Here is a 22,297-nt window from a genome sequence, read left to right as displayed (position 1 = left end):
GGGCAGGGCTGCAGGTGTGAGCCGTTGCACCCCCTTCCCTTCTTGTCCTCAGTCCCACCTTCCGTGCTTGGAGCCGGGGCTGCCCAGGAGGTGCTGGGCCTGGCTGGTGCCCAGGTGGAGCTGGAGTGCCGGACCTCGGGGGTCCCTACGCCCCAGGTGGAATGGACCAAGGACAGGCAGTGAGTGGCCTGCCTAGCGGACAGCCCAGGGAGGGTGCCCATGCCTGGGCCGGGTGGATAGGGGGCTCTGGGGAGGTTGAATTCTGGGGGGGCTTGACAGGCATTGCACATGCCACCAGGGCCCAGGGCACCTCCCACCCCAGCCTGGGTCACCCAGGTGAGACCTCACTCTCACCCAGAAGGGTTTTCTCATCATCACTCAGCCTTTCTTTTAAAAAAAAAATTTTTTTTTGAGGTGTCGGGGGCCGGGGGGTGGGTGGGATCCACATAACCTGAAATCAACCACCTAACGCCCACAGTTCAGTGGCATCTGGCACATCCACGGTGTTGCACAAGCATCACTCTGTCTAGTTCCAGAACATTCCGTCTCCCCGAGGAGACCCCACGCCCATTGGCAGCCACTCCCCCACCCGCTCTCTGTCTGCAGATGCACCTGCATTTCCTGCACGTTCCACGCGGCTACACCGCGGGGGCCTTTGTGTCCGGCTCCTCCCACTTACACGGTCTGGGTTCACCATGGTGTGGCCGGGCTCAGCGCTGACGTCTCCAAGCGCTCTGCTGATCAGACACGTTGTGTCTAATCGCCGGCGCCGGGCACTGGGACTGTTGGCACCTTCCGGCGACTGTGACTCTCTCAGCCTCTTTGCCGTGCAGGCGGCCGCCCCTGCTCGCGCCTCGACCTGAGTCGCACTGTCCTGACCTCCTTCCCAGGCCTGTCCTTCCCGGGGACCCGCACGTCCAGCTGCTGGAGGACGGCCAGCTGCTCAGAATCGCCAGCAGCCACCTGGGCGACGAGGGGCGGTACCAGTGCGTGGCCTTCAGCCCCGCCGGCCAGCAGGCCAAGGACTTCCAGCTCCGAATCCACTGTGAGCCCGGCCCCTGCCCAGGCCCCTGCTCAGGCCCCTCCCTGGGCTGCTGGCCAGGCTCCCCTCGGGCCCACTGCACAGAGGAAGGGCGAGAGCAGAGCCGGGAGGCTGGGGGACGCGCCCCAGGCCAGTAAAGCTGGGGAGGAGGGGGACAGGGAATCTGGACCACCGTTCCCCAAACCCCATGGTCCCATCCCACCTCGCAAGTTGTCCTGCACCTGATACCTCTGGGGGTGATCGTTCCTTTAACTTTTTAAAAAATCAAGTCCCTTTACATGGAATGAATTTACTTAGAAAGACATTTCCTACCTCACCTGTAAGTGGAAACCAGCCCATTGGCCTTCCCGGGAGGAAGCTGTAAAACCCGACCATGGAAAGGAAGGCCCTGGAAGTGCTGGGGCGCCAGCTGCCTGCAGAGGGCGCTGAGCTGCCTGCTCTCCCTGGTGGAGGGCCTGGTAGAAAGTTCTAGAAGGTCCGGTGCGTAGTCTCTCACCGGAGCCTCTCCTTTGGGTGATCAGCTGGAAGGAGCTCTGGGCGGACGGGGCCGGCCACTGTGAGAGGCCTGCGTCCAGCCCGTGGGAACCCCTGATGGCGTCCAGCCCCTCATTTTACAGATGGGGAGGCTGAGGCCCAGCGAGAGGAAGTGGCCTGCCTGGTCATACAGCCAGTTAGAGGCAGAGTGGGGTCCAGGGCCCCAAGGGCGCCCCCCACCCCGCCTCCTCCACCTCCTGCTTTCCACGTCAGCGTGTCCCGCACTGCCTCTCCTGTCTCCCCACTCTCCCTCTCCTGCAGCCGAAGCTGCGACGTGTGCGGTGCTTGGGGCACGGGCACGTGCAAGCCACTTGGGGGTGCGGGCGGGAGGGGGGCACCAGCTGCCTCAGGGGCTCCCTGTGACCGCACCCCCCACCCCCACCCCCCATTGTCCTCAGCACCTCCCACCATCTGGGGCTCCAACGAGACAAGCGAGGTGGCCGTCATGGAGGGCCACCCGGCTCGGCTCCTGTGTGAGGCCCGCGGCGTGCCTGCTCCTGACATCACCTGGTTCAAGGACGGGGCCCCGCTGCCCCCCAGCCCCGAGGCTGCCTACACCCGGGGCGGCCGGCAGCTGCAGCTGGGGCGGGCTCAGGGCTCGGATGCGGGCATCTACACCTGCCAGGCCAGCAACCCCGTGGGCGTCGCGGAGAAGGCCGCCAGGCTGGAGGTGTACGGTGAGCGGCCATGGGACAGCCGTGAGCGGCGGTCAGCCGGGCGCACGGAGGGAGGGACTCTGGGCTGCGAAGGCCTCCTGTCTCCATAGGTCAGCGAGGGAGTGGCTAGAGAAGGGTCACCTCGGTCTACCTTCCCGCCTACAGGCGAGGAAACTGAGGCCAGGGTCAGAGGGCCTGTCTGGGGGCCCAGGCAGAGCCACGCGGAGGACCCAGGTCTCCCCTCAAGGTTTAGGGCTTTTCACGAAACCACACCGGAACCCTCTACTAGTAATTAACTTCTCTGAGTGAACCACGGACTGAGCCAGACCCCGGGCCCTCGTAGCATCAGCTCCTCTGTCAGCCGTAGGGACCCGGCCCTCGTCTCTCCACCCACCCATGAGCACAGTGGACTCTGGGCTGGGGATGTGATGGCCCCCCAGTTCACACCTGGGGGTTGCACGGTTAACCCCCTTTGCATGGTTAACCTTGGCGATGGCTGCCTCGAGGGGCTTGGCACACAGGAGGGCTCAGTGGGGCAGGCTTCCTGCCAGAGCTGAGGCCCCGCAGAGAACTCAGGAAAGCTGAGTGGAGGTGGGCGGGGTGAGGCCGGGCAGGGCCTGGTGAGGTTTGGAGGGTGGGGTGCAGGCCAGTGAGTCGTCCTGGCCCCTAATGAGGAGTCGACTCAGGAGCTCTGGCCCCCAAAGATACAGACACTTGGGACCCCAAAGGAATGTTGGGCTGTGTGGGGTCTTTGAGGGTGAGCCAGATGCAGCCTGGGGACCCTCACTCTGGGATCTGAGCACCTCCTGGGAATTGACTGGGGAATGCGTGTGTGCGTTTTCCTAGGGGCTTGTGATCCAAACAAGGTTGAGAGGCACATCCTAGGCCATCGTCGCCCCATGTCCCCTGCGAGGGATCTGTGGGCTCAGCACCGCGGCGGCCTTCCCCAAGAGGAAGGGAGGAGCCCCGGCTTGGCGGCCCCCTTGGCCATCACGGCCGTCGGGGCTGGGCTCTGCCCCAGTCGTCCCGTCTGCTCCGCAGGCCAGAGGGGGCACTTGTAGGAACAGTGGCTTTGACCTTAAGCCCAGGGAGCCCGTGGCTTTGAGTGCAGTGGATACCGAGCCCTACTGTGTGCCGTTCCCAGAGACACGCAGACAAGCCATTGTTCTGCTTCTGATGAGCCCGCAGGGGAAGCAGGGTCAAAGCAGATGCAAGCCGTGTCAGGAGGGGACCCACCAAGGGGCAGAGGAGGGAGGGATGCTTCCGGCCAGGGGCCTGGGGCAGGCTCCCCGCAGGAGCTGACTTCTGAGCAAAGGGTTGGGCCAGTGCAGGTGCGGGAGGAGGCTTGTCCCGTGATGTGGGGTCTGCGGGGGGCTGCACAGGGCTGGTGGGGAACTCCGTCCCTGAGCAGCCCCTGCCTCTTCCCTAGTCCCGCCCACCATCGAGGGCGCCAGCGAAGGGCCGCACTTGGTGAAGGCGGTGGCTGGGAGACCCCTGGGCCTGGAGTGCGTGGCCAGAGGCTACCCACCCCCCACCCTGTCCTGGTACCACGAGGGGCTGCCCCTGGCGGAGAGCAACGGGACGTGGCTGGAGGCGGGCGGCGGCCTGCTGAGCCTGGAGAGCCTGGGGGAGGCGTCCGGAGGCCTGTACAGCTGCGTGGCCAGCAGCCCCGCGGGGGAGGCCGTGCTGCAATACGCCGTGGACGTGCAGGGTGAGCCTGGACCTGTCCCGCCCGAGCCACCCGGCTGTGGGCCCCTCCTCCCACCCCCACCACGTGCCAGTGCCCGCAGCCCGTCCTAGGAGCCACCTCTGGTCAGTGGGATGGACGTTCACCTAGAAATCCCTGAGGCCCAACGCGGGGTTGTGGGCAGTGGTCCTGGGGACGGGTGGGGAGGGGTCGTCCCCTGCTTTCTTCCCCTGGACAGACATCTCTCGGGGGCTGACTCGGGCTGGCCCGGTGGGGCTGGAGATGAGGCAGGGGGCAAGGCAGGCGGGACCCCTGAGCCCTGGGTCCGCTGGTGAGACAGACGTTGAACGAACAGGACAAGCCTCAGTGGTGGGGCCCTTTATGGGGGAACTGGAATGGCGGGGTGTGGCTTGGGCCTTGTTCCGGGGCACAGGGCACTTAGAGGGCTGTAGGCAGGGCTTTGCTCAGTGCTGACCACCCAGTGGGGCTCCCGCCTGCAGTGCCCCCACAGCTGCTGGTGGCTGAAGGCCTGGGCCAGGTGACCACCCTCCTGGGCCAGCCCCTGGAGATTCCCTGCGAGGCCGCAGGCTCCCCGGCGCCCACTATCCAGTGCGTATGTGTTGGGGGGGGGGGGGGTGAAGGCCAGGGCTGGGGCTGGGGGTGTGGGCAGAGAGCGCATGCTTTGGAGGTGGGTGGGGTCAGGAGACACCCCCTTCCCAGAGGCATGGAAAAGGCCAGAGATGTGCGAGCAGGCGGAGATGCTGCGGGGCCCCCTGCCTGTCCTGCTGGCCCTCCTCCCCTGGCCTCAGGCTGAGGGGTCCCCCTTCCCACCCACCTTAGATGGCTGCAGAATGGCCGCCCGGCCGAGGAGCTGGCGGGGGTGCAGGTGGCCGCCCAGGGGACCACGCTGCACATCGACCATGTGGGGCCGGGCCACGCGGGCCTCTTCTCCTGCCAGGCCACCAACGAGGCCGGCACCGCAGGGGCCGAGGTGGAGCTGTCTGTGCACGGTGAGCTGCACGGGCAGCCGAGGCCGGTGGCGGGGAGCCTGGACCGAGGCCATCCGCGCCTCTGGCGGGCCTGGGGGACCTGGGAGGGGCTGGGGGCTGGTCTTCTCTAGACAGCACTCCTGGGCTGTGCTTCCCAGCTCCCCAGAGAGAAGAGGCAGAGAGGCTGGTCTGAGCTGTCCACCCTACTCGTCACCTGTCCAGTCCTCAGGCCTCACTTTTCTCCCCAGGCTTCCCTCTCTGTCCACTGACCACCACGAACTTCATTCAACTCTTTACATGCGTCAGCTCTCTCACCTCCGTGCCTGAACATGCTGTTTCTGTTCCTGGAACATTCTCCTTCTTTGCCTCTCAGCACCTCTTTATTTTTCAGGTCTGTCCTAAAACACCCCTTCCTCCCAGAAGCCCTCCTTGATTTCACTGTGGTGCTAACCCACACTGCCTACCCTCTCTTGGCTGTCGCTCACCACTCACTGTATTGGGAGTGCTTGTTTCATTGTCCATCCCTCAGCCCAGCTCGGGGAGCTCTGAGAGGACAACACAGTGGCCACCATTCCTTGCTGTATCCCTGTGCCTAGTACACTTCGGGCTCAGAGTAGATGCTCAATGATGAATGGATGGGTGGATGGATGGATGGATGGATGGATGGGTGGGTGGGTGAGTGGGTGGGTGGATGGATGGGTAGGTGGGTGGGTGGGTGGGTGGATGGATAGGTGGGTGGGTGGGTGGATGGATGGATGGGTGGATGGATGGGTGGATGGATGGGTAGGTGGGTGGATGGATGGGTGGATGGGTAGGTGCATGGATGGGTAGGTGGGTAGATGGTGGGTGGGTGGATGGGTAGATGGGTGGGTGGGTAGATGGTGGGTGGGTGGGTGGGTGGGTAGGTGGCTGGATGGATGGGTGGGTGGATGGGTGGATGGGTGGGTGGATGGATGGGTGGGTAGTTGGTGGGTGGGTGGGTGGATGGATGGATGGATGGATGGGTGGAGGGGTGGAGGGGTGGATGGATGGGTAGGTGGGTGGATGGATGGGTGGGTAGATGGATGGGTGGGTGGATGGGTGGATGGGTGGGTGGATGGGTGGGTGGGTAGATGGTGGGTGGGTGGATGGGAGGATTTTTAAAGAAAGGAAAGACCTGCCATGCTGGGTCCAGTCTGGCCCTCTTCCCCAAAGCCAGGTCTCTAGGGGCTTGAGTGGGGGGAGGCTAGAGGGCAGCTCTGCAAGGCATGAAGGGGCTGCTGGGTACCTCTGCGCCCTCCTGACCCTGACCGGGTCCTCCCTGCCTCTCCCCCTGCCCAGAGCTCCCATCGGTGGTCATCGTCGGCGGTGAGAACATCACAGCCCCCTTCCTGCAGCCTGTGACCCTCCGGTGTGCAGGGACTGGGGTGCCTACTCCAAGCCTCCGCTGGTGGAAGGATGGGGTGGCCCTGGCAGCCTCGGGGGGGACCCTGCAGGTACAGTGCGGGGGCCCTAGGGCTAGCGGGCAACCTGGCATAGAAGGAGGAGCCACTTCCTAGGGGCCCTGGGAGCCTGGGGGCAGGACCCGCAAAGAACCCATTCAGCTGGGAGTTCTCAGTGGACTGAAGAGGGGGGGGGGCACCTTTAACCTAGTCCACGTCCCCAGAGCTTCAGCTGTCAGAGGGAGAAAGTGGGCAGAAGGGGGGTCCCCAAGATCAGGGGGGTTCCCTGGAGTCTAAGTGTGTGGTTCAGAACTGCACCCAGAGCCAAACTCGTCCCCATGCCTCCCCTCTCCTGCTCTTGGGGTCAGCGCAGCCTGGCCACTGGTCATGTCCCAGCACCATTCTGAGTGACTTCCGGTTCTGGATCCCGTGCCCCCACCCTCACCTCCCCATGACACACCTCTGCCCCCCCTGCCCCAGATTGAGAAGGTGGACCTGAGGGACGAAGGCGTCTACACCTGTGTCGCCAGTAACTTGGCCGGCGAGAGCAGAAGGGATGCGGTGCTCAAGGTTTTGGGTGAGGACGCGGGTGACGGATGGTGGGGGATCCTTTGAGGGCCCTCGGGGCTGCTGTGGGGGTGAGGAGGGGGTGGGGTTTAAAATCTAGTCGTGCACTTGACTTTAGAAGTAGAAAGTCATCTGCTCACTCGGCCTGGGTGGCTCAGTGGTTGAGTGTCGGCCTATGAACCAGGAGGTCAGGGTTCGATTCCCGGTCAGGGCACATGCCTGGGTTACGGGCTCGATCTCCAGTGGAGGCCATGCGGGAGGCGGCCAGTAGATGATTCTCTCTCATCATTGATGTGTCTGTCTCTCCCTCTCCCTTCCTCTCTGAGATCAATACAAACACATTTTAAAAAAGCAAAAAGGAAGTCTGCTCTGTGGCCCCCACGGGTGGTTTTCTGAGGGATTTTATGGGACACCCTTGTCCGCAACCATATTTACCTTTGCTGCCTTACTCGTTTTGGGGGTTCCTTTACATCCTTGTACATGTGGGCAGGTCCTTGCACCTGCCACTTTCCATGGCTCTCTGGGTTCTGCCTTCCCACTGGGGTCGGCTGTTCCTGTGGGGGGTGCTGGGGCGGTCCTTGTGTGATTGCAATGAAGATTTATTCTCTCTCTTTTTAAATTTCTTTATTGATTAAGGTGTCACATATTTGTCCTCATCCCCCCATTCCCATCCCACACCCCTCCCCACGGATGCCCCCACCCCCCTGTTGTTCTTAACCATTGGTTAGGCTCATATGCATGGACACAAGTCCTTTGGTTGATCTCTCCCCCCTCCCCCCACCCTCTCCTACCCTCCCTCTGAAGCCCGACAGTCCGATTGATGCCTCCTTGTTTCTGGGTCTGTTCTTGTTCATCAGTCTATGTTGTTCATCATTTCCCCTAGATGAGTGAGATCATGTGTCACTAGAAATATGCTTATAAGAACCAAATGTGAGACGAGCAATAATAGTTATGCTGACAGGCAAATGAATCAGTCTGTAGTGAGTTTCTTTCTGGACCAACAGTTCTTTTGAGACCCAATTTCAATGTCCACCAGTTCCTTATGTGTACATGTCAGCACTGACATTTCAGCTCTGGATGGTGGACAAATGAAGATTTATTCTTGTGTGTGGTTCAGGAGTGGGGTTCCTTGGTCAGAGGGCATGAGCCATTGGGGGGCTCTTGTCACCCAGGGCCTTTTAGGAAGGCTGGGGAGAGACATTGGAATGGCTGAGATTTGAGCTACCCACCAAGCGAGGGCGCTCCCTCTCTCCCCTAGTGCCCCCCAACATTGAGCCGGTCCTGGCCAACAAGGCAGTGCTGGAAAATGCCTCAGTGACCTTGGAGTGCCTGGCTTCCGGCGTGCCCCCTCCAGGTAAGACCCCTCCTGGTGGTGGAAGGCCACACCCCAGACCCCACCTAGTGAGGCTGGCCGGTGCCAGGCACCGCTCTGGTTGTGGAGACAGGATGGCGTCAGCAGGCCCTTCTCTCTGTTCCTCGCACTTTCCTCTCTTCCTTCTCAACAGCTGTTCATCCAGTGCCCATTGCAGAGCACAGTCTGAAGGGCTGGCAGGACCCCCAGTATCTCTCTTCTCCCCCCCAGACATCTCCTGGTTCAAGGGCCGCCAGCCTGTCTCTGCTCGGGAGGGAGTCACGGTGTCAGCTGACGGGAGGGTTCTCCTCATTGAGCGAGCCCGGCTTTCGGATGCTGGGAGCTACCGCTGCGTGGCATCCAATGTGGCGGGTCGCACAGAGCTGCAGTATGGCCTGCGGGTCAATGGTGAGCTGCCCTGGGACTAAAGGGGTCCTTGTGCAACAATTATTTTCCATCTATTTGTCTACAAATCTACTCACCATCCATTCACCATCCACCCATCTACTCCTCCATCCTCTCTTCCTCCCTTCCTTCCACCCATCATCCACCTATCCATTATCCACTCATCCATCTATGTTTCCTTGCATCCATAATTCATCCATTCATCATCCATACATCTATTCATCCATCCTTCCATCCATCATCCATTCATTTTTCCCACTCATCATTCATCCATGTATCCATCCTGTCTTTCACCCATCATCCATCCACCCATCCATCATCCATTCATCTATCTATTGTTTAATCCATTCATTATCAATCCCTGGAAATACCCAACTGTCCACCCATTGATCCAATCATCCATCCAATTCTCTGCCCATTCATCCACCCATCTAACAAGCCATCTGTCCACCCACCCACCCACCCATCCATCCACTGAGCCACCCATTCCTCCATGTACCCATCTTCTCTGCAACCACATTGATTAAGGACACGCTCTGGGACCACAAACCTGGTGCTGCAGCCCTGAAAAGGCAGGCCCGTGCTTTCTGCTGGTGGAGGGCACAGTGGTAGGTCATTACCCAGAGCACGGCTTCCTGATGCTGTGACAAGAGCTGGTAAAGGCGAGGTACATACACCTGAGGGCCTGGAGCCGGGCTCTGACCTGGCCTGGGAGTCCAGGAGGCGTCTCGGAGAGCTGGATGCTGAAAGAGAGACCGCCTGCCACGGCCTGTGGCTGCAGGGAGCAGGGGAGCTGAGGAAAGGCAAGGAGGCTGGGGGCCCGGAGCTCATAGAACCAGAGGAAGAGGGGCCGGGCTGGGGAGATGGCCAGATGGACATGGAGGGCTCCGGTCTTTGTCCTAAGAGCAGTGGGGAGCTGGGCAGGGGCCCTGGGCATCCTGGCTCGTGGCTCCCAGATACAACGGAGTCATCATCTGCCCCCAAGGGGCTGCCTGCAGGCGAGCGTTGGAGCTGATGCCTCTGAGCTGGAAAACAAAACCTGCCCGGGGTCCTCAGCCCTCATTACCCCACAGCGTCCCCGGGATATGCTGAGCAGGAGGCCCAAGTTCAGGTGCTGCTGCTGCCGCTTCCTGGCTGGCCACCTCGGGCCGGTGACTTGCCTCCCGGAGCCCTGGTTCTCCTCTGCAGAGGCCTCAGGGTGGCCTGGAGAGGATGAGATGAGCCCTGGCCGGTTTGCTCAGTGGATAGAGCATCGACCTGTGGACGGAAAAGTCCCGGGTTTGATTCTGGTCAAGGGCACATGCCCAGGGTTGTGGCCTCCATCCCCAGTGCGGGGGCGTGCAAGAGGCAGCCGATCAATGGTTCTCTCTCATCATTGATGTTTCTATCTCTCCCTCTTCCTTCCTCTCTGAAATCAATAAAAATATATTTTTTTAACAGATGAGATGAGCAGCCTTGAGCACTGTGCAGGGGTATGCCCATGTTGAGTGGCTGTCCCTGTGCTTTTGTGTGTGGCCTGGGAGGGGGTGCCCAGCCAGGTGCCCTCCCCGTTATGTCCCGAGTGGGGCTCAGCCTATGTTCTGTGTTACCCCCGCCCCTGCAGTGCCTCCGCGCATCACGCTGCCACCCAGCCTGCCGGGCCCCGTGCTGCTCGGTGCCCCGGTCCGGCTGACCTGCAGCGCCACCGGCAGCCCCAGCCCCACCCTGCTGTGGCTGAAGGAGGGAAACCCCGTGTCCACGGCAGGGACCTCCGGCCTCCAGGTCAGTGGGGCTGGGTGGCCCGCTACCTCCCTGCCGCCTCAGGAGGTGCTGGGAGCAGAGGCCAGGCCCTGGAGCTCCAAGGGGAGGGAGAAGCAGTGACCGCCCAGGACAGTTGGTGGGAGGGGGAAGGGACTGCTGAGTGGAGAGTCTCGAGCATCATCTCCAGAAACAAGGCCCCCACAAGTGCGTGTGAGTTAGCATGCCCAGCAGCTGCAGGAAGTGAGTAAGAAGAAACAGGTGAAAGCAATTTTAATAGACATTTAGGTTAACCCAGTATATCCAAAAAGCGTAATTCCATCATCATCAATATGGAAAGTGATGAGCGAGACGTTTTGCATCCTTCTTTTCGTGCTAACTCTGAGACCCGCTGTGTATCCTACGCTCGCGGGCTGGCCCCATCCCAAGGGCTCACTAGCCACAGCGAAGCTATAGGGGGTCCTTTCGGAGGACCCATGTGATTGCCCGCCAGCCGGGCCGAGGTCTGGGGGTTCTGGGCATCTGGAGCAGGCTCCCCGGGCGAGCCATGCAGCAGGGCCAGCTTGGGAAGGTGTGGAACTGGCCTTGGGGTGCATAACCTCACGTGGGCTTCCTTCTGGGGGCGCAGGTCTTTCCCGGGGGCCGCAGCCTCACGCTGGCCAGTGCCCGGGCCTCCGACTCGGGCACCTACTCCTGCGTGGCCGTGAGTGCCGTGGGCGAGGACCGCCGGGACGTCGCCCTGCACGTCCACGGTGAGTGTCAGGCCCCAGAGGCCGCGGCTCAAGAGCGTGGGCAGGGGGGTGTCTGGCCACGTTCAAAGGAAGGGTGGTGGGTGTGAGACTTGCGGCCTGAGACCTAGCTGCCTTCACGTGGGGGTCAGTTGGAGTGTGAGCGCCCCTTTGTGGACAGGTGGGCAGGTGGGTGGCCCGCTCAGCCAGGTGATCCAAGTCCGGGGAAGAGGTAGAGGAGCCCGAAGCGGCACGAGGTGCACACGGCCCAGAGTCGGCAATCAGACGTGCTCACTCTCCTGGGTCGAATGGGGGTGATGGTGCATTGGGGCAAGGTGGTGTGGGGTGGTGGTTAGGGACTGGCTCTGCAGTTCATGGATCTGGGGTTCAAATCCTGCCTCCGCCACTTCCTAGCTCCGTGACCGCGGGCTAGTCACTTCGCTTCTCTGAGCCTCAGTTTGTTCTGTGAAATGGGCGAAGGTGGCACTCACTCACTTCCACACTCAGCATAGTGACAGTTGCTCTGGTTTTAAAATTTCCTCGTACGGGATCTTGTGGGGCCTCTGGAGGTGCACAAGGGAACTCTGGGAAATGTAGAGCCTGGGGTGGGGGGTATGGGCGGGCGGGGAGAGCGTTCCATTCCAGCTCCTCCCGTTGCTGGAGTCCGGATAATGGTTAGCAGGCGTTGTGTGCCCCAGGGCGCAGCGACCTGTGTCATTGCATTTAACCTCCAGTGGCGCCAGCCGGTGGCTACCCTCATCATCACACAGTGGCCAGTGGCTACCCTCATCATCACACAGTGGCCAAGTGTCAGGTCCCAGGGCTCCAGCCAGGGCCTCTGACTCGGGACCCTGCCTTCCTGACCCTATGCTGCAGGGTTGTTCATGTCTCAGGAGAAAGGTGGCTGAGGTCCTGCTTTTAAAAACATTTAAAAAAGTAAAAATGTTGTAAATTTTAAAAAGAGTTTGAGATCACTGTAGATTCACGTGAGTTGCCAGAGATAACACAGAGAAATCCCGGGTCCCTTCCCCCCTGTCCCTCCGAGGTAACGTCTTGTCCTGAAGTGCCCTCAGTCAGGATGTTGCCACTGTTACACCCCACCGTCCCCCTCGGACTTGGGCCTCCTTTTGAGGCCGGCGCTGGAGGTCGTCGAGGGGGGATGAGAGGGCCTCGGCTCAGGGCGTCGGCTCCATCCTGCTGCCCCCCGCCCCCAGTGCTGAGGTAGCCCCCTCCGCCCCCCTCCCCAGTGCCACCCAGCATCCTCGGGGAAGAGCTGAACGTGTCCGTCGTGGCCAACGAGTCAGTGGCCCTAGAGTGCCGGAGCCACGCCGTGCCCCCGCCGGTGCTGAGCTGGCGGAAGGACGGCCGCCCGCTGGAGCCACGGCCCGGAGCCCGCCTCTCTGCAGACCAGGCCTTGCTGGAGGTGAGTGAGCCGAGTCCCGGGCAGGGCGGGCCCGTGGGTGCCCTGCGAGGCGCCGTTCAGCGGCGAGGGCCCTGCAGGCCCCTCCAGACCAACACCCAGGGTGCACCCTCCCGACCCATCGGAGCTACTTCCAGCCCAACGGGGACTGAGCCTTCGGGGCCCTCCGCCCCCCACAAAGCCGGCAGCTCTCTCTCTACTTGTTTTTCACTCCTTGATTCAAAGCCGCCTCGCCTTTGGGCCTTTAAGCCCCTGTATCGGCATCTGGCCCAGCAAGGCAGGGGTGTGTGGGGTCGGGACTCGAGTCAGCCTGGATTTAAACTTTAGCTCCACCTCCTCCAGCTGCGCCTCCCCCCTAGCGTCCTGACACACTGGCCCGGGGTCTCTCACCCGCAGACACATTGGCGCCTCTCTTCTGGGAGGCTGGGAGGGTTCTCAGAGGCAGGCCACCCTGCCCCAGAGCACAGCTCATCCACGTCAGCTCGGGGAGGGGCGGTGCCTCTCCTGCTACTGGGGAGAACCTTGCACTCCAGCCTGCTCCTCCTCCTCCCACCCCCCTACACCTTGTGATATGGTCATTCCCAACCCTGAGCACCTCCTTTGGCTTGCTCTGTCTGGAAAGCCTGCCTCTCCTTCCCTTCATTCCTCGGAGCCGCAGCCGTCACCACCATGTCAGGCTCTGACACCTGAGGTCAGGGGCCCCTCCGCCCCACCCTTCTTCACCCTCCACCTTCTCCTCTGGGCCATTCTGTCAGACGGGGCTGGGCTGCGGGCGTGGCTGGCAGGGCTGCCACTTAGGGAGCCCATTCCATGTGCCTGACCCGCAGGAGGCCCCGCAGGCACCGGCTTCCGGAAACTTCAGGGTGCGGGCGGTGCCAGGGGCCAGGTGGGGAGGTTGGGGCACCGTCACGCAGTCCGTCCCGGGGCACCCCTCTCTGCTGCCCCCGCTGATGGCTCATGGCGCTGCCGGCCAGGTGGACAGGGCGGAGGTGCGGGATGCAGGCCGCTACACCTGTGAGGCGCTGAACCAGGCGGGCCGCTCGGAGAAGCACTACAACCTCAACGTGTGGGGTGAGGGTCTCCTGGGCTGGGCTGCGGTCCCTCCTGCCCTCCCCTACGCGGCCAGCTGGGGGGGGGGGGAGGCTGCTGCCTTGTCTGGGCCCCCGGGTGCAGCCCGCTCCCCTCCCAGCCCACCACCCCCTCACACCCTCTCTGCTCTTAGTCCCTCCAGTGTTCCCCTCGAGGGAGCCCCGCATCCTGACCGTGACCGAGGGACACCCCACCAGGCTGTCCTGCGAATGCCGGGGTGTCCCTTTCCCCAAGATCGCCTGGAGGAAGGACGGTAGGGTTGCTGGCTGGGAAGGGGCTGGGGTGCCCAGCAGACTTGGGGACCGAGCAGAATGGGACTGAGGACACTGTCATTTCTGTAACCAGGACCCCCCCCCCCCCCCCACCGCAGGGCTGTAGGCCCACCCATCTCCCTCTCCGCTAGGCTCTGGGGTGGGGGCACCCATCGAGGGCAGGGACAGCCTCCTCCTGCAGGAGTTGGCCAGGATGGTGGGGGGGACAAGCGTTCCCGGTGGGGGGACCAGGAACCGGGGGCTGTTTGTTGCTGCATCCAGGTCAGCCCGTGCCCGGGGAGGGGCCCGGCCTCGAGCCCGTGTCGGCGGTGGGGCGGCTGCTGTACCTGGGACCCGCCCAGCCGGCCCAGGAGGGAACGTACACCTGTGAGTGCAGCAACGTGGCCGGAAATAGCAGCCAGGACCAGCAGCTGGAGGTGCATGGTGAGCGGGGCTGGGGTGACCTGAGCCAGGCAGAAGGGGCCGGAAGGGTGGCAGGCAGGCACCTGGCAGGGGAGACCCCACCCCCAGGATCCAAGCCAAGACAGGGACAGCGATAATGAGAGCACTTCCCTGGCCTCTTAGATTCCAGGCATCTCCTTAACACACACACACACACACACACCCCGCCCCCCAGCCAGCTCCTGCGGCTCCGGGCCTGAGCCTGAGAGGGGCAGCGTGACCCCAAGAACCCCCAGTGACCCAGAGAGGAAAACGCAACTTGAAACAGAAACGGAAAGGAATGTAAAATTTCTATGAAGCTCCTGTGCATAACGGAAGCCTAAGTCTCCGGCTACGCGTCCTGCAGTGATGAGATGAAATATCTCAGCTTAGAAAATAAGACCAAGAGCCCTAGCCAGTTTGGCTCAGTGGATAGAGCGTCGGCCTGTGGACTAAAGGGTCCCGGGTTCGATTCCAGTCAAGGGCACATGCCTGGGTTGCGGGCTTGGGTCCCCAGTAGGGGGCGTGCAGGAGGCAGCTGATCAATGATTCCCTGTCATCGTTGATGCTTCTATCTCTCTCTCCCTCTCCCTTCCTCTCTGAAATCAATAAAAATATTTTTTTAAAAAAGAAAGAAAGTAAGTAAGACCAAGAAAAGCATTTTGGAGAGAGTAACCCCGACCCCGGCCGGCCCCAGCGACTGTCTGAACTCCGGGAAGGCCTGGTTTCTGAGGAAGGAAACCTCCCACAGATCTTCGGGGCTGTGCTGAGAGCTTGTTTTCCAAACAGCAGGCCCCTCCCCGGGATCCCCAGGGTTAGACAGAGGCAGGAGTGGAGCGCCGTATGGCCCCATTATAAGGATGGAAAATGGAGGCCCAGAGAGATGAGGTCACCTGACCAAGGTCACACGGCCAGGGAGTGGCCGTGGGGAACACAGGCCAGCCTGGGGCCTGATGTGAGTGCTTGCTGCCCGGCGGCCACAGCAACTTTCTCCCCACCCCAGTTCCCCCGCAGATCGCTGGCCCCCGCGAGCCCCCCACACAGGTCTCCGTGGTCCAGGACGAGGAGGCCACTCTGGAATGCAACGTCACGGGGAAACCCTCACCCAGGGTGACGTGGGAGCGGGACGGCCAGCCGGTGGGAGCCGAACCTGGCCTGCGGCTGCAGAACCAGGGGCAGAGCCTGCACGTGGAGCGGGCACAGGCTGCCCACGCGGGACGCTACAGCTGTGTGGCCGAGAACGTGGCTGGGAGGGCCGAGAGGAGGTTTGCGCTCTCCGTGCTGGGTGAGGACCGGGGGCCTGCCGGAGGAGGGCGGGAAGGGGGCCCAGGCTGGAGAAGGCAAGGCCAGTTCAATCTCCGGGCACAGCCCTCAGTCTGTGCCCGGGGGTCACGCCTCATTCTCCCAAGAGGCAGGCCTCTGGTGAGGTCTCTGAGGAAGCCTTTAGCACTGCTCCCAAATCAGGACTGGCTTCAAATAGCCTTAACCCCCCCCCCCCCCCCCCCCGCCTACACACACACATTTCCCTCCCTTACTGTCTATCCCCCTACTCTGTTTTGGGCACTGTGGAAATCAGCAACTCTCTCCTGCATGACTGACATGTGATAGGGGAATTCAGGGGCCTGAACTCTGTCGTGGGAAGTCAGGGCAGCCTCCTGTAGGAGGTGGCCTTTCAGCCGAAATGTAAAAGCAGAATGGGAGCTAACCAGGTGCCAGGGTGAGGGGGGAAATGGGCCAGGCAGAGGGAACAGACCCCACAGAGGCCTGGAGGGGTAGCTAGAACAGCCTTGTAATTTCAATCTTTTATTGAGCTCCTACTGTATGCCTCGGGGCAGAAGCGAAGAGTGGTGAGCGAGAAGATGGGAGAGATGGGCAGTGTGGCTGGGACCCCACTCACCCGCTCACCCCAGCCTGATAGAGCGGGCTTCCTTTGGGAGTGGATGCTCTAGACACCACAGAGCGCCACGTGGCTCTGACGTGTGGATCTGGGGGGACGCACCTGTGTTCACCTTTGCTCTCAGCGTTTGCCCAGCATCTCAGCACGTGTTCTGGTTGAATCCTCCTGGCATCCCTCCCGGGGGTTGGAGAAACTGAGGCCCAAGGTGTCTGCCGGACCCAAAGCCCAGCCCGTGGTCGCCACTCTCCCCTTCCAGTGTCACTTCGGCTCTTCAGCCCCTCCTGGTGGGGGTGGGGCTCCTGGGGGCGGGCCGTGCTGGGGGTGGAGGAAGGCGCACACAGCCCCGGCTGCGTCCTGAATGAGGCCGTTTCTCTGTGTCCAGTGCCCCCAGAGCTCATCGGAGACTCAGACCCGCTGACCAACGTCACGGCCGCCTTGCACAGCCCCCTGACGCTGCTCTGTGAAGCCACAGGCATCCCGCCCCCCGGGGTCCGCTGGTTCCGCGGGGAGGAGCCCATCAGCCCCAGGGAGGACACCTACCTCTTGGCCGGTAAGGTGCCCGCCAGGGGAGTGTCCGGTGATCGGGCCTGGCCCTCCGCTTCTGCCTCTGCTCAGCACACGCCCGTGACTTCTGACCCTGAGCGGCCAGCCTGGGTGGGATAAACATTTCGGCGGTTGGTCCCCCAAGAGGGCACCCCCAAACACGGGTCAGGCGACGTGCTCCAGGAAACATGTTAGATTTGAGTACATTTAGAAAGGCTTCCTGCTCTGCTCCCCTCCTAGAGACTCACAGGGACCATTGGTAGTCAAGGTTCCGATAAGCCCTGCAGCAAAAATTCTCATGGCGCTTACAGAACGTCTCACAGAGCAGTGCAGGTGGGCGAATGGACATAGGGTCTAAGCACCTTCGCCTCTGCATAGTCGTTCTCCTCACAGAGTTGGTTTGTGATCGTTCTTGCTGGCATACAAACGGGGAAACTGAGGCCCAGGGGGCAGTATCCCATCCAAAGCTTGTAAGGACTTCAGGGCCCCCTGGAGCCCACCCTCAGTGACCCGCAGGGATGCTCCGGTGGCTCCAAAGCTGGGGTGGCAGTAAGCTTCCCCTTGGGCACCTCCTCTGAGCACTCGGTGGGGCTGCCAGATGCACTGCGATGAGGTGGACTCAGGGACTGCATCAGGGCCCAGCAGGAAGGAGAGCGGTGATCCATTAGCGATGTCTGCCCCGGGCGTAGGAGCAGCCGTGATCACGCGTCCCGTGCATGTGCCTCCCCCGGGCTGGTCTTGGGAGAAGGTGGCCTTTTCCAGGGTCCATCAGCGTAGCAGGGCGGTCTGACCTGGGCCAGGCCCATGGCTGTTCCTTTCGCCGTGGCCGGTCTCCAGAAGTGGGGGTAGCCAGGTGACAGATCCTTCTTCTTAAACGGGGCCTCAGGCTTACCCTGCGCATGTCTAATGTCCAGGGGGCTCCACCCATCTGTTCACCCTCCTGGGCCTCAGTTTTCCCACCTGAGGAATGGGACACTGGGGTAGGCAGACACATCTGATTGAGACGCCTGGCACGCTCCTCTTCCTGGTGCTCAGCCTGGGCTCGGCTCGGGACAGAAGGCTGCTCACTCTCCTCCCTCCCCAGGGGGCTGGATGCTGAAGGTGACCCGGGCCCAGGAGCGAGACAGAGGCCTCTACTCGTGCCTGGCAAGCAACGAGGCTGGGGAGGTGCGGAGGAACTTCAGCGTGGAGGTCCTGGGTATGTCACAGCCCCGTGTTCGTCGCCCACGAATCCTTTTCCTCCGGCCGGGGAGCTTACGGGGGGCGAGTCCAGGACCAAGAGCTCTTGCTGTAGTAGGAGGTCCGCTCAGGAAGGAGGGAGAGGCCAAGGCTTGTTTCCTCATGAGCAGTCCCTACTCTGAGGCCATCATGGAACTTTCTAGAAGCAGCAGGGACTAATCCAACGTGGAAAGGAGAAAATATTTCTAACACTACCTTGCCCTGATCAGGGCCTTTTCCCAGGGCACTGGTACTCCCTCGGCCCTGTGGAAGCAGGCACAAGGGGATGGGGAAACCAAGGCACAAGAGCCTGAAGAGAGATGCTGTGGGCTTCCCTGCTCAGTGGTTCAGCCCGAGTGAGCCAGCCCCGGTCAGTGACCGGCTGTCTCCCTGCTCTCGCAGTTCCTCCCAGTATCGAGAACGAGGACCTGGAGGAGGTGGTCAAGGTCCCTGAGGGACAGACAGCCAACCTGACGTGCAATGCCACAGGTAAGGCCACACGGCCACACGGCGGGCTGGGGAAAGGTGAGAAGGCAGCTGTGAAAAAGGGGGATCTGGAGATCTTGCCTGCCTATCCCGGCCCTCTGCTCCGCATCCCAGCACTGACCGCACTGATCCATGGTGGCCTGTGACACCTGTGCACCCCAGCTGGACTCTGAGCTCCTTGAGGACCCCAGGTCTACCTTGTTACCGTGGTTCCCCCAGTGCCTTAGTTATGCTTATGAACTGGGATTGATGGATGGATGGATGGATGGATGGATGGATGGATGGATGGATGGATAGGTGGGTGGGTGGGTGGGTGGATGGATGGATGGATGAGGAGGTGGATAGGTGGACAAATTGTTGGATGGATAGGTGTATGTATGCATGTATGTATATATGTATGTTTAGATGGATGAATGGGTGGGTGGATGGATGGGTGGATGGAAGGAATATCTTGTCTTTCTTCTGTCTGTACCCGCCATCTCTGTCCATTCCTCAGTTAGGAAAAGGCCCCGGCGCATGGTGGCTGCTTCTGTGTCTTGCCCTGCTGCATGGGCCTCTGGACTGAGATGGAAAACCATGCACCCCCCCCCCCCCGCCGGCCCCCTTCCTGGAATGACCTCTGCTCAACCTGGTCCAATCCTGCTGAACTGTCTTACCTGCCTCTCTCCTCCCCACACAGGCCACCCGCAGCCCAGGGTCACGTGGTTCAAAGACGGCCGGCCCCTGGCTGGTGGAGACACCCAGCACATCTCTCCAGACGGAGCCCTTCTGCAGGTCCTCCAGGCCAACCTGTCCAGCGCCGGCCACTACTCCTGCATTGCAGCCAACGCCGCGGGGGAGAGGACCAAGCATGTGCAGCTGAGCGTCCTGGGTGAGCTGGGCATCTCCTGGCCACTCCCGGTGCTGGCAGGAGGCAGGACCAAGGTGACCTGACAGGCAGCTTCCCCAGAGCTCTCCATGTTCAACAACAAACAGCAGCGGCTCTAGTGGTTGTACCCTTATAGGCCAGGCAGATGCACAGGCCGTCCTGGTGGAGTCTTCACAGCAACCCCAGGAGGTGGGCGGCGCGCCTGTCCCCATGTCACTGATGGAGCTCTGTGGCTTAGAGAGAGGACAGGGCTCCCTCCAGGCCGCCCGCTCCCGAGGGCGATGCAGCACCGTTTTGTTGGGCTGGAGAAACGGGGATTCGAAAACGAGAGGGGCACGGGCTGGTCTCGGAAAATCCATTTCTAAAAGTGCTGGCGGCCAAATGGATGGTCCCTGCAGGGCCCGGAAGAGGACATTTTAGGGTCAGTGACAGCAGAGAGCGTCTACTCAGCAGGGAACATCACCCCACCTCCCCATCCCCTGCCCCTCCACTCCGGGCGTGGCACAGATTGGAAATACAGAGTTGAGGAGACTCTGGTTAAATTACTAGATACCCTGGATGCTAAGAGGCTGTTGGGGAAATGGAGGCAGAAATTGTCCAGCTTCCCCCGTGGTATTGCTCAGTGGTGGAGAGCTGGGGCTCTGGGTCACCCAGGCCTGAATTGAAGTCTGGCCGCACCTGCCTGGGCTCCGCTGAGCCTCCGTTTCCCACCTGTGCAATGCAACTAGCACAGCACGGCGGCTGAGGCTTTCCTGGGTCCTCGCGCCCAGGGCCGGGCTCTCTGTTCACGAGCACCCCCCTGGCCTCCCATCACAGTGGCTCCCTCCATCCTGGGGGTGACCGAGGACAGTGCAGACGAGGAGGTGACCGTGACCATCAACAACCCCATTTCTCTGATCTGTGAGGCGCTGGCCTTCCCCGCCCCCACCATCACCTGGATGAAGGACGGGTCCCCATTTGAGGCCTCAAACAACATCCAGCTGCTCCCAGGTGATGCCCTCGGGGGGCGGGGAGGAGCGAGGGGTCAGAGGACGGGGCTGGTGAACCCCAGCTCGTGCCTGAGGTGACCCTGGCCACTGCCCCGCAAGCAGGTACCCACGGGCTGCAGATCTTGAATGCCCAGAAGGAAGATGCAGGCCAGTACACCTGCGTGGTCACCAATGAGCTTGGGGAGGCCGTGAAGAACTACCACGTGGAAGTCCTCAGTGAGTTGGGACCCCGGGCGCTGGTGGGAGGCCGGAGGAGGCTCGGGAGCCCTGGGACCCTGGCGCCTGGGCCATAGCTGACACCCCAGACGCCTTCATGGCCTTGTGTGCTCTGGCAGTCGCCAGGCAGCCGGGCCGGCTGGGTCATTCCCCACTTTTAGGGCCCAGGACACTCGGAGCGGGGAATGGCGAGCTAGGACTTGGCCACGTGGATGCCCACACCCACTCCAGTCCTGGCTTCTTTCTGCTCTGATGCGGTCAGAGTCTCCACAACTTGAGACCTGGGGCCCCCAGAGGTCACCCCAGGAATCCCCCTGCCTCCGACCTGCCCTGTCCCGTAACCATCGCTGATAAACAGTCTTCCCTTAAGGCTGGGGTGGGGAACCTTTTTTTCTGCCAAGTGCCATTTGTTGGCTTTTGGTGGTGTTGGTTTTTTTGGTGGTTGTGGGTTTTTTAAAATATATTTTTATTGATTTCAGAGACGAAAGGGGAGGGAGAGAGATAGAAACATCAGTGATGAGAGAGAATCATTGATGGGCTGCCTCCTGCACGCCTCCTACTGGGGATCAAGCCTGCAACCCGGGCATGTGCCCTTGACCGGAATCGAACCCAGGATCTTTCAGTCTGCAGGCTGATGCTCTATCCATTGAGCCGAACTGGTTAGGGTTCCAAGGGCCATTTGGATATTTATAACATCATTTGCTTAATATAATTCACTTAATATAAATTTATGTTGCTATGAAGAAAGCTCCTAGATATTTTTTAATTTTAATAATTCTTTACTGTTGAAAGTATCACATGTCCTCTACTTCCCCCCATTGGCCCCCTGAAGCTCCTAGATTGATTGAATTTCCAGCCTGGCAGGAGGGCTCGGTCCCGGCTGCCTGTCCCGTTCTCACCACCATCTGACATGTCTAGCCCCCAGATGGGCAGGGCCAGACCAAATGATTTCACGGCTCTTACACGGCCCGGCCCGCTGGCCGGACGTTCCCCACCCCTGCCCTAAGCAGACGGCCCCAGGAGTGGATCCGTCTCCAGGCCCCTGTTCCTCCACCGTCTGGAGCCAGCCCCCCCTTCCTGGGACCAGGGTGAGCCCCCTCCCAGGCTGGCTCCTCAGACCCCCTTGTGATTTGCAGTCCCCCCTTCCATCTCCAAAGACGACTCCATGGGGGAGGTCGGTGTGAAGGAAGTGAAGACCAAGGTCAACAGTACCCTGACCCTGGAGTGTGAGTGCTGGGCGGCGCCCCCACCTGCCATCAGCTGGTACAAGGATGGACGGGTGAGCTGGGCCCCCGGGGCAGCCTCAGGGTCTCTCCTCTGGGTCCCCCGGGCCCTGCTCGGAACCTTCCAGTAAAGACAGTCAGAGCACCTGGCCCAGAGCTGGGCTGGGCCCCGCCTCGCCCTTTGCACGTTAATAGGGAACCCTACTCTTTTAAACGGGAACAGGTCCCATAAGCATTAAACTTTATATTCACCCGTTTAATTCTTTTTTTTTCTTCAATTTTTTTATTAAGGTATTATATGTGTACATATCTTACCATTGCCCCCCCCACCCTACTCCCATATATGCCCTCACCCCCCCCCCAGAGTTTTGCATCCATTGGTTATGCTTATATGCATGCATACAAGTCCTTTGATTGATCTCTTATCTCCCCCACCTCTCCCTAACCTTCCCCCTGTAATTTTCACCCGTTTAATTCTCTCCGACTTTTGTCACACGGATTTGGTTTTACCAGGTTTTCAGGGTGTCATACCAATTTGA

General features: G+C 61.2%; 1 protein-coding gene across 1 annotated transcript in view; it reads left to right on the top strand.

The window, feature by feature from the left end:
- HMCN2 (hemicentin 2) overlaps window positions 1–22,297 on the top strand; it is a gene marked incomplete at its 5' end in the record, with an annotated part of 136,677 nt that overhangs the window by 69,078 nt on the left and 45,302 nt on the right. The window contains 24 exons of the mRNA XM_079791237.1: window positions 53–179; window positions 891–1,045; window positions 1,975–2,253; window positions 3,662–3,943; window positions 4,420–4,528; window positions 4,760–4,929; window positions 6,229–6,383; window positions 6,810–6,906; window positions 8,155–8,250; window positions 8,479–8,655; window positions 10,256–10,413; window positions 11,018–11,141; window positions 12,365–12,540; window positions 13,512–13,608; window positions 13,760–13,879; window positions 14,160–14,321; window positions 15,322–15,603; window positions 16,598–16,765; window positions 17,843–17,956; window positions 18,379–18,465; window positions 19,142–19,333; window positions 20,147–20,320; window positions 20,422–20,535; window positions 21,672–21,814. Coding sequence (XP_079647363.1) covers window positions 53–179; window positions 891–1,045; window positions 1,975–2,253; window positions 3,662–3,943; window positions 4,420–4,528; window positions 4,760–4,929; window positions 6,229–6,383; window positions 6,810–6,906; window positions 8,155–8,250; window positions 8,479–8,655; window positions 10,256–10,413; window positions 11,018–11,141; window positions 12,365–12,540; window positions 13,512–13,608; window positions 13,760–13,879; window positions 14,160–14,321; window positions 15,322–15,603; window positions 16,598–16,765; window positions 17,843–17,956; window positions 18,379–18,465; window positions 19,142–19,333; window positions 20,147–20,320; window positions 20,422–20,535; window positions 21,672–21,814 — 3,758 coding nt within the window. The remainder of the gene's footprint in view (window positions 1–52; window positions 180–890; window positions 1,046–1,974; window positions 2,254–3,661; window positions 3,944–4,419; window positions 4,529–4,759; window positions 4,930–6,228; window positions 6,384–6,809; window positions 6,907–8,154; window positions 8,251–8,478; window positions 8,656–10,255; window positions 10,414–11,017; window positions 11,142–12,364; window positions 12,541–13,511; window positions 13,609–13,759; window positions 13,880–14,159; window positions 14,322–15,321; window positions 15,604–16,597; window positions 16,766–17,842; window positions 17,957–18,378; window positions 18,466–19,141; window positions 19,334–20,146; window positions 20,321–20,421; window positions 20,536–21,671; window positions 21,815–22,297) is intronic.

Source organism: Cnephaeus nilssonii (assembly GCF_951640355.1).
Source record: "Cnephaeus nilssonii genome assembly, chromosome: 14".
Classification (NCBI taxonomy): domain Eukaryota; kingdom Metazoa; phylum Chordata; class Mammalia; order Chiroptera; family Vespertilionidae; genus Cnephaeus; species Cnephaeus nilssonii.
Note: the sequence above shows the minus strand (reverse complement) of the source record. Positions and strands in the feature narration are given on the sequence as shown.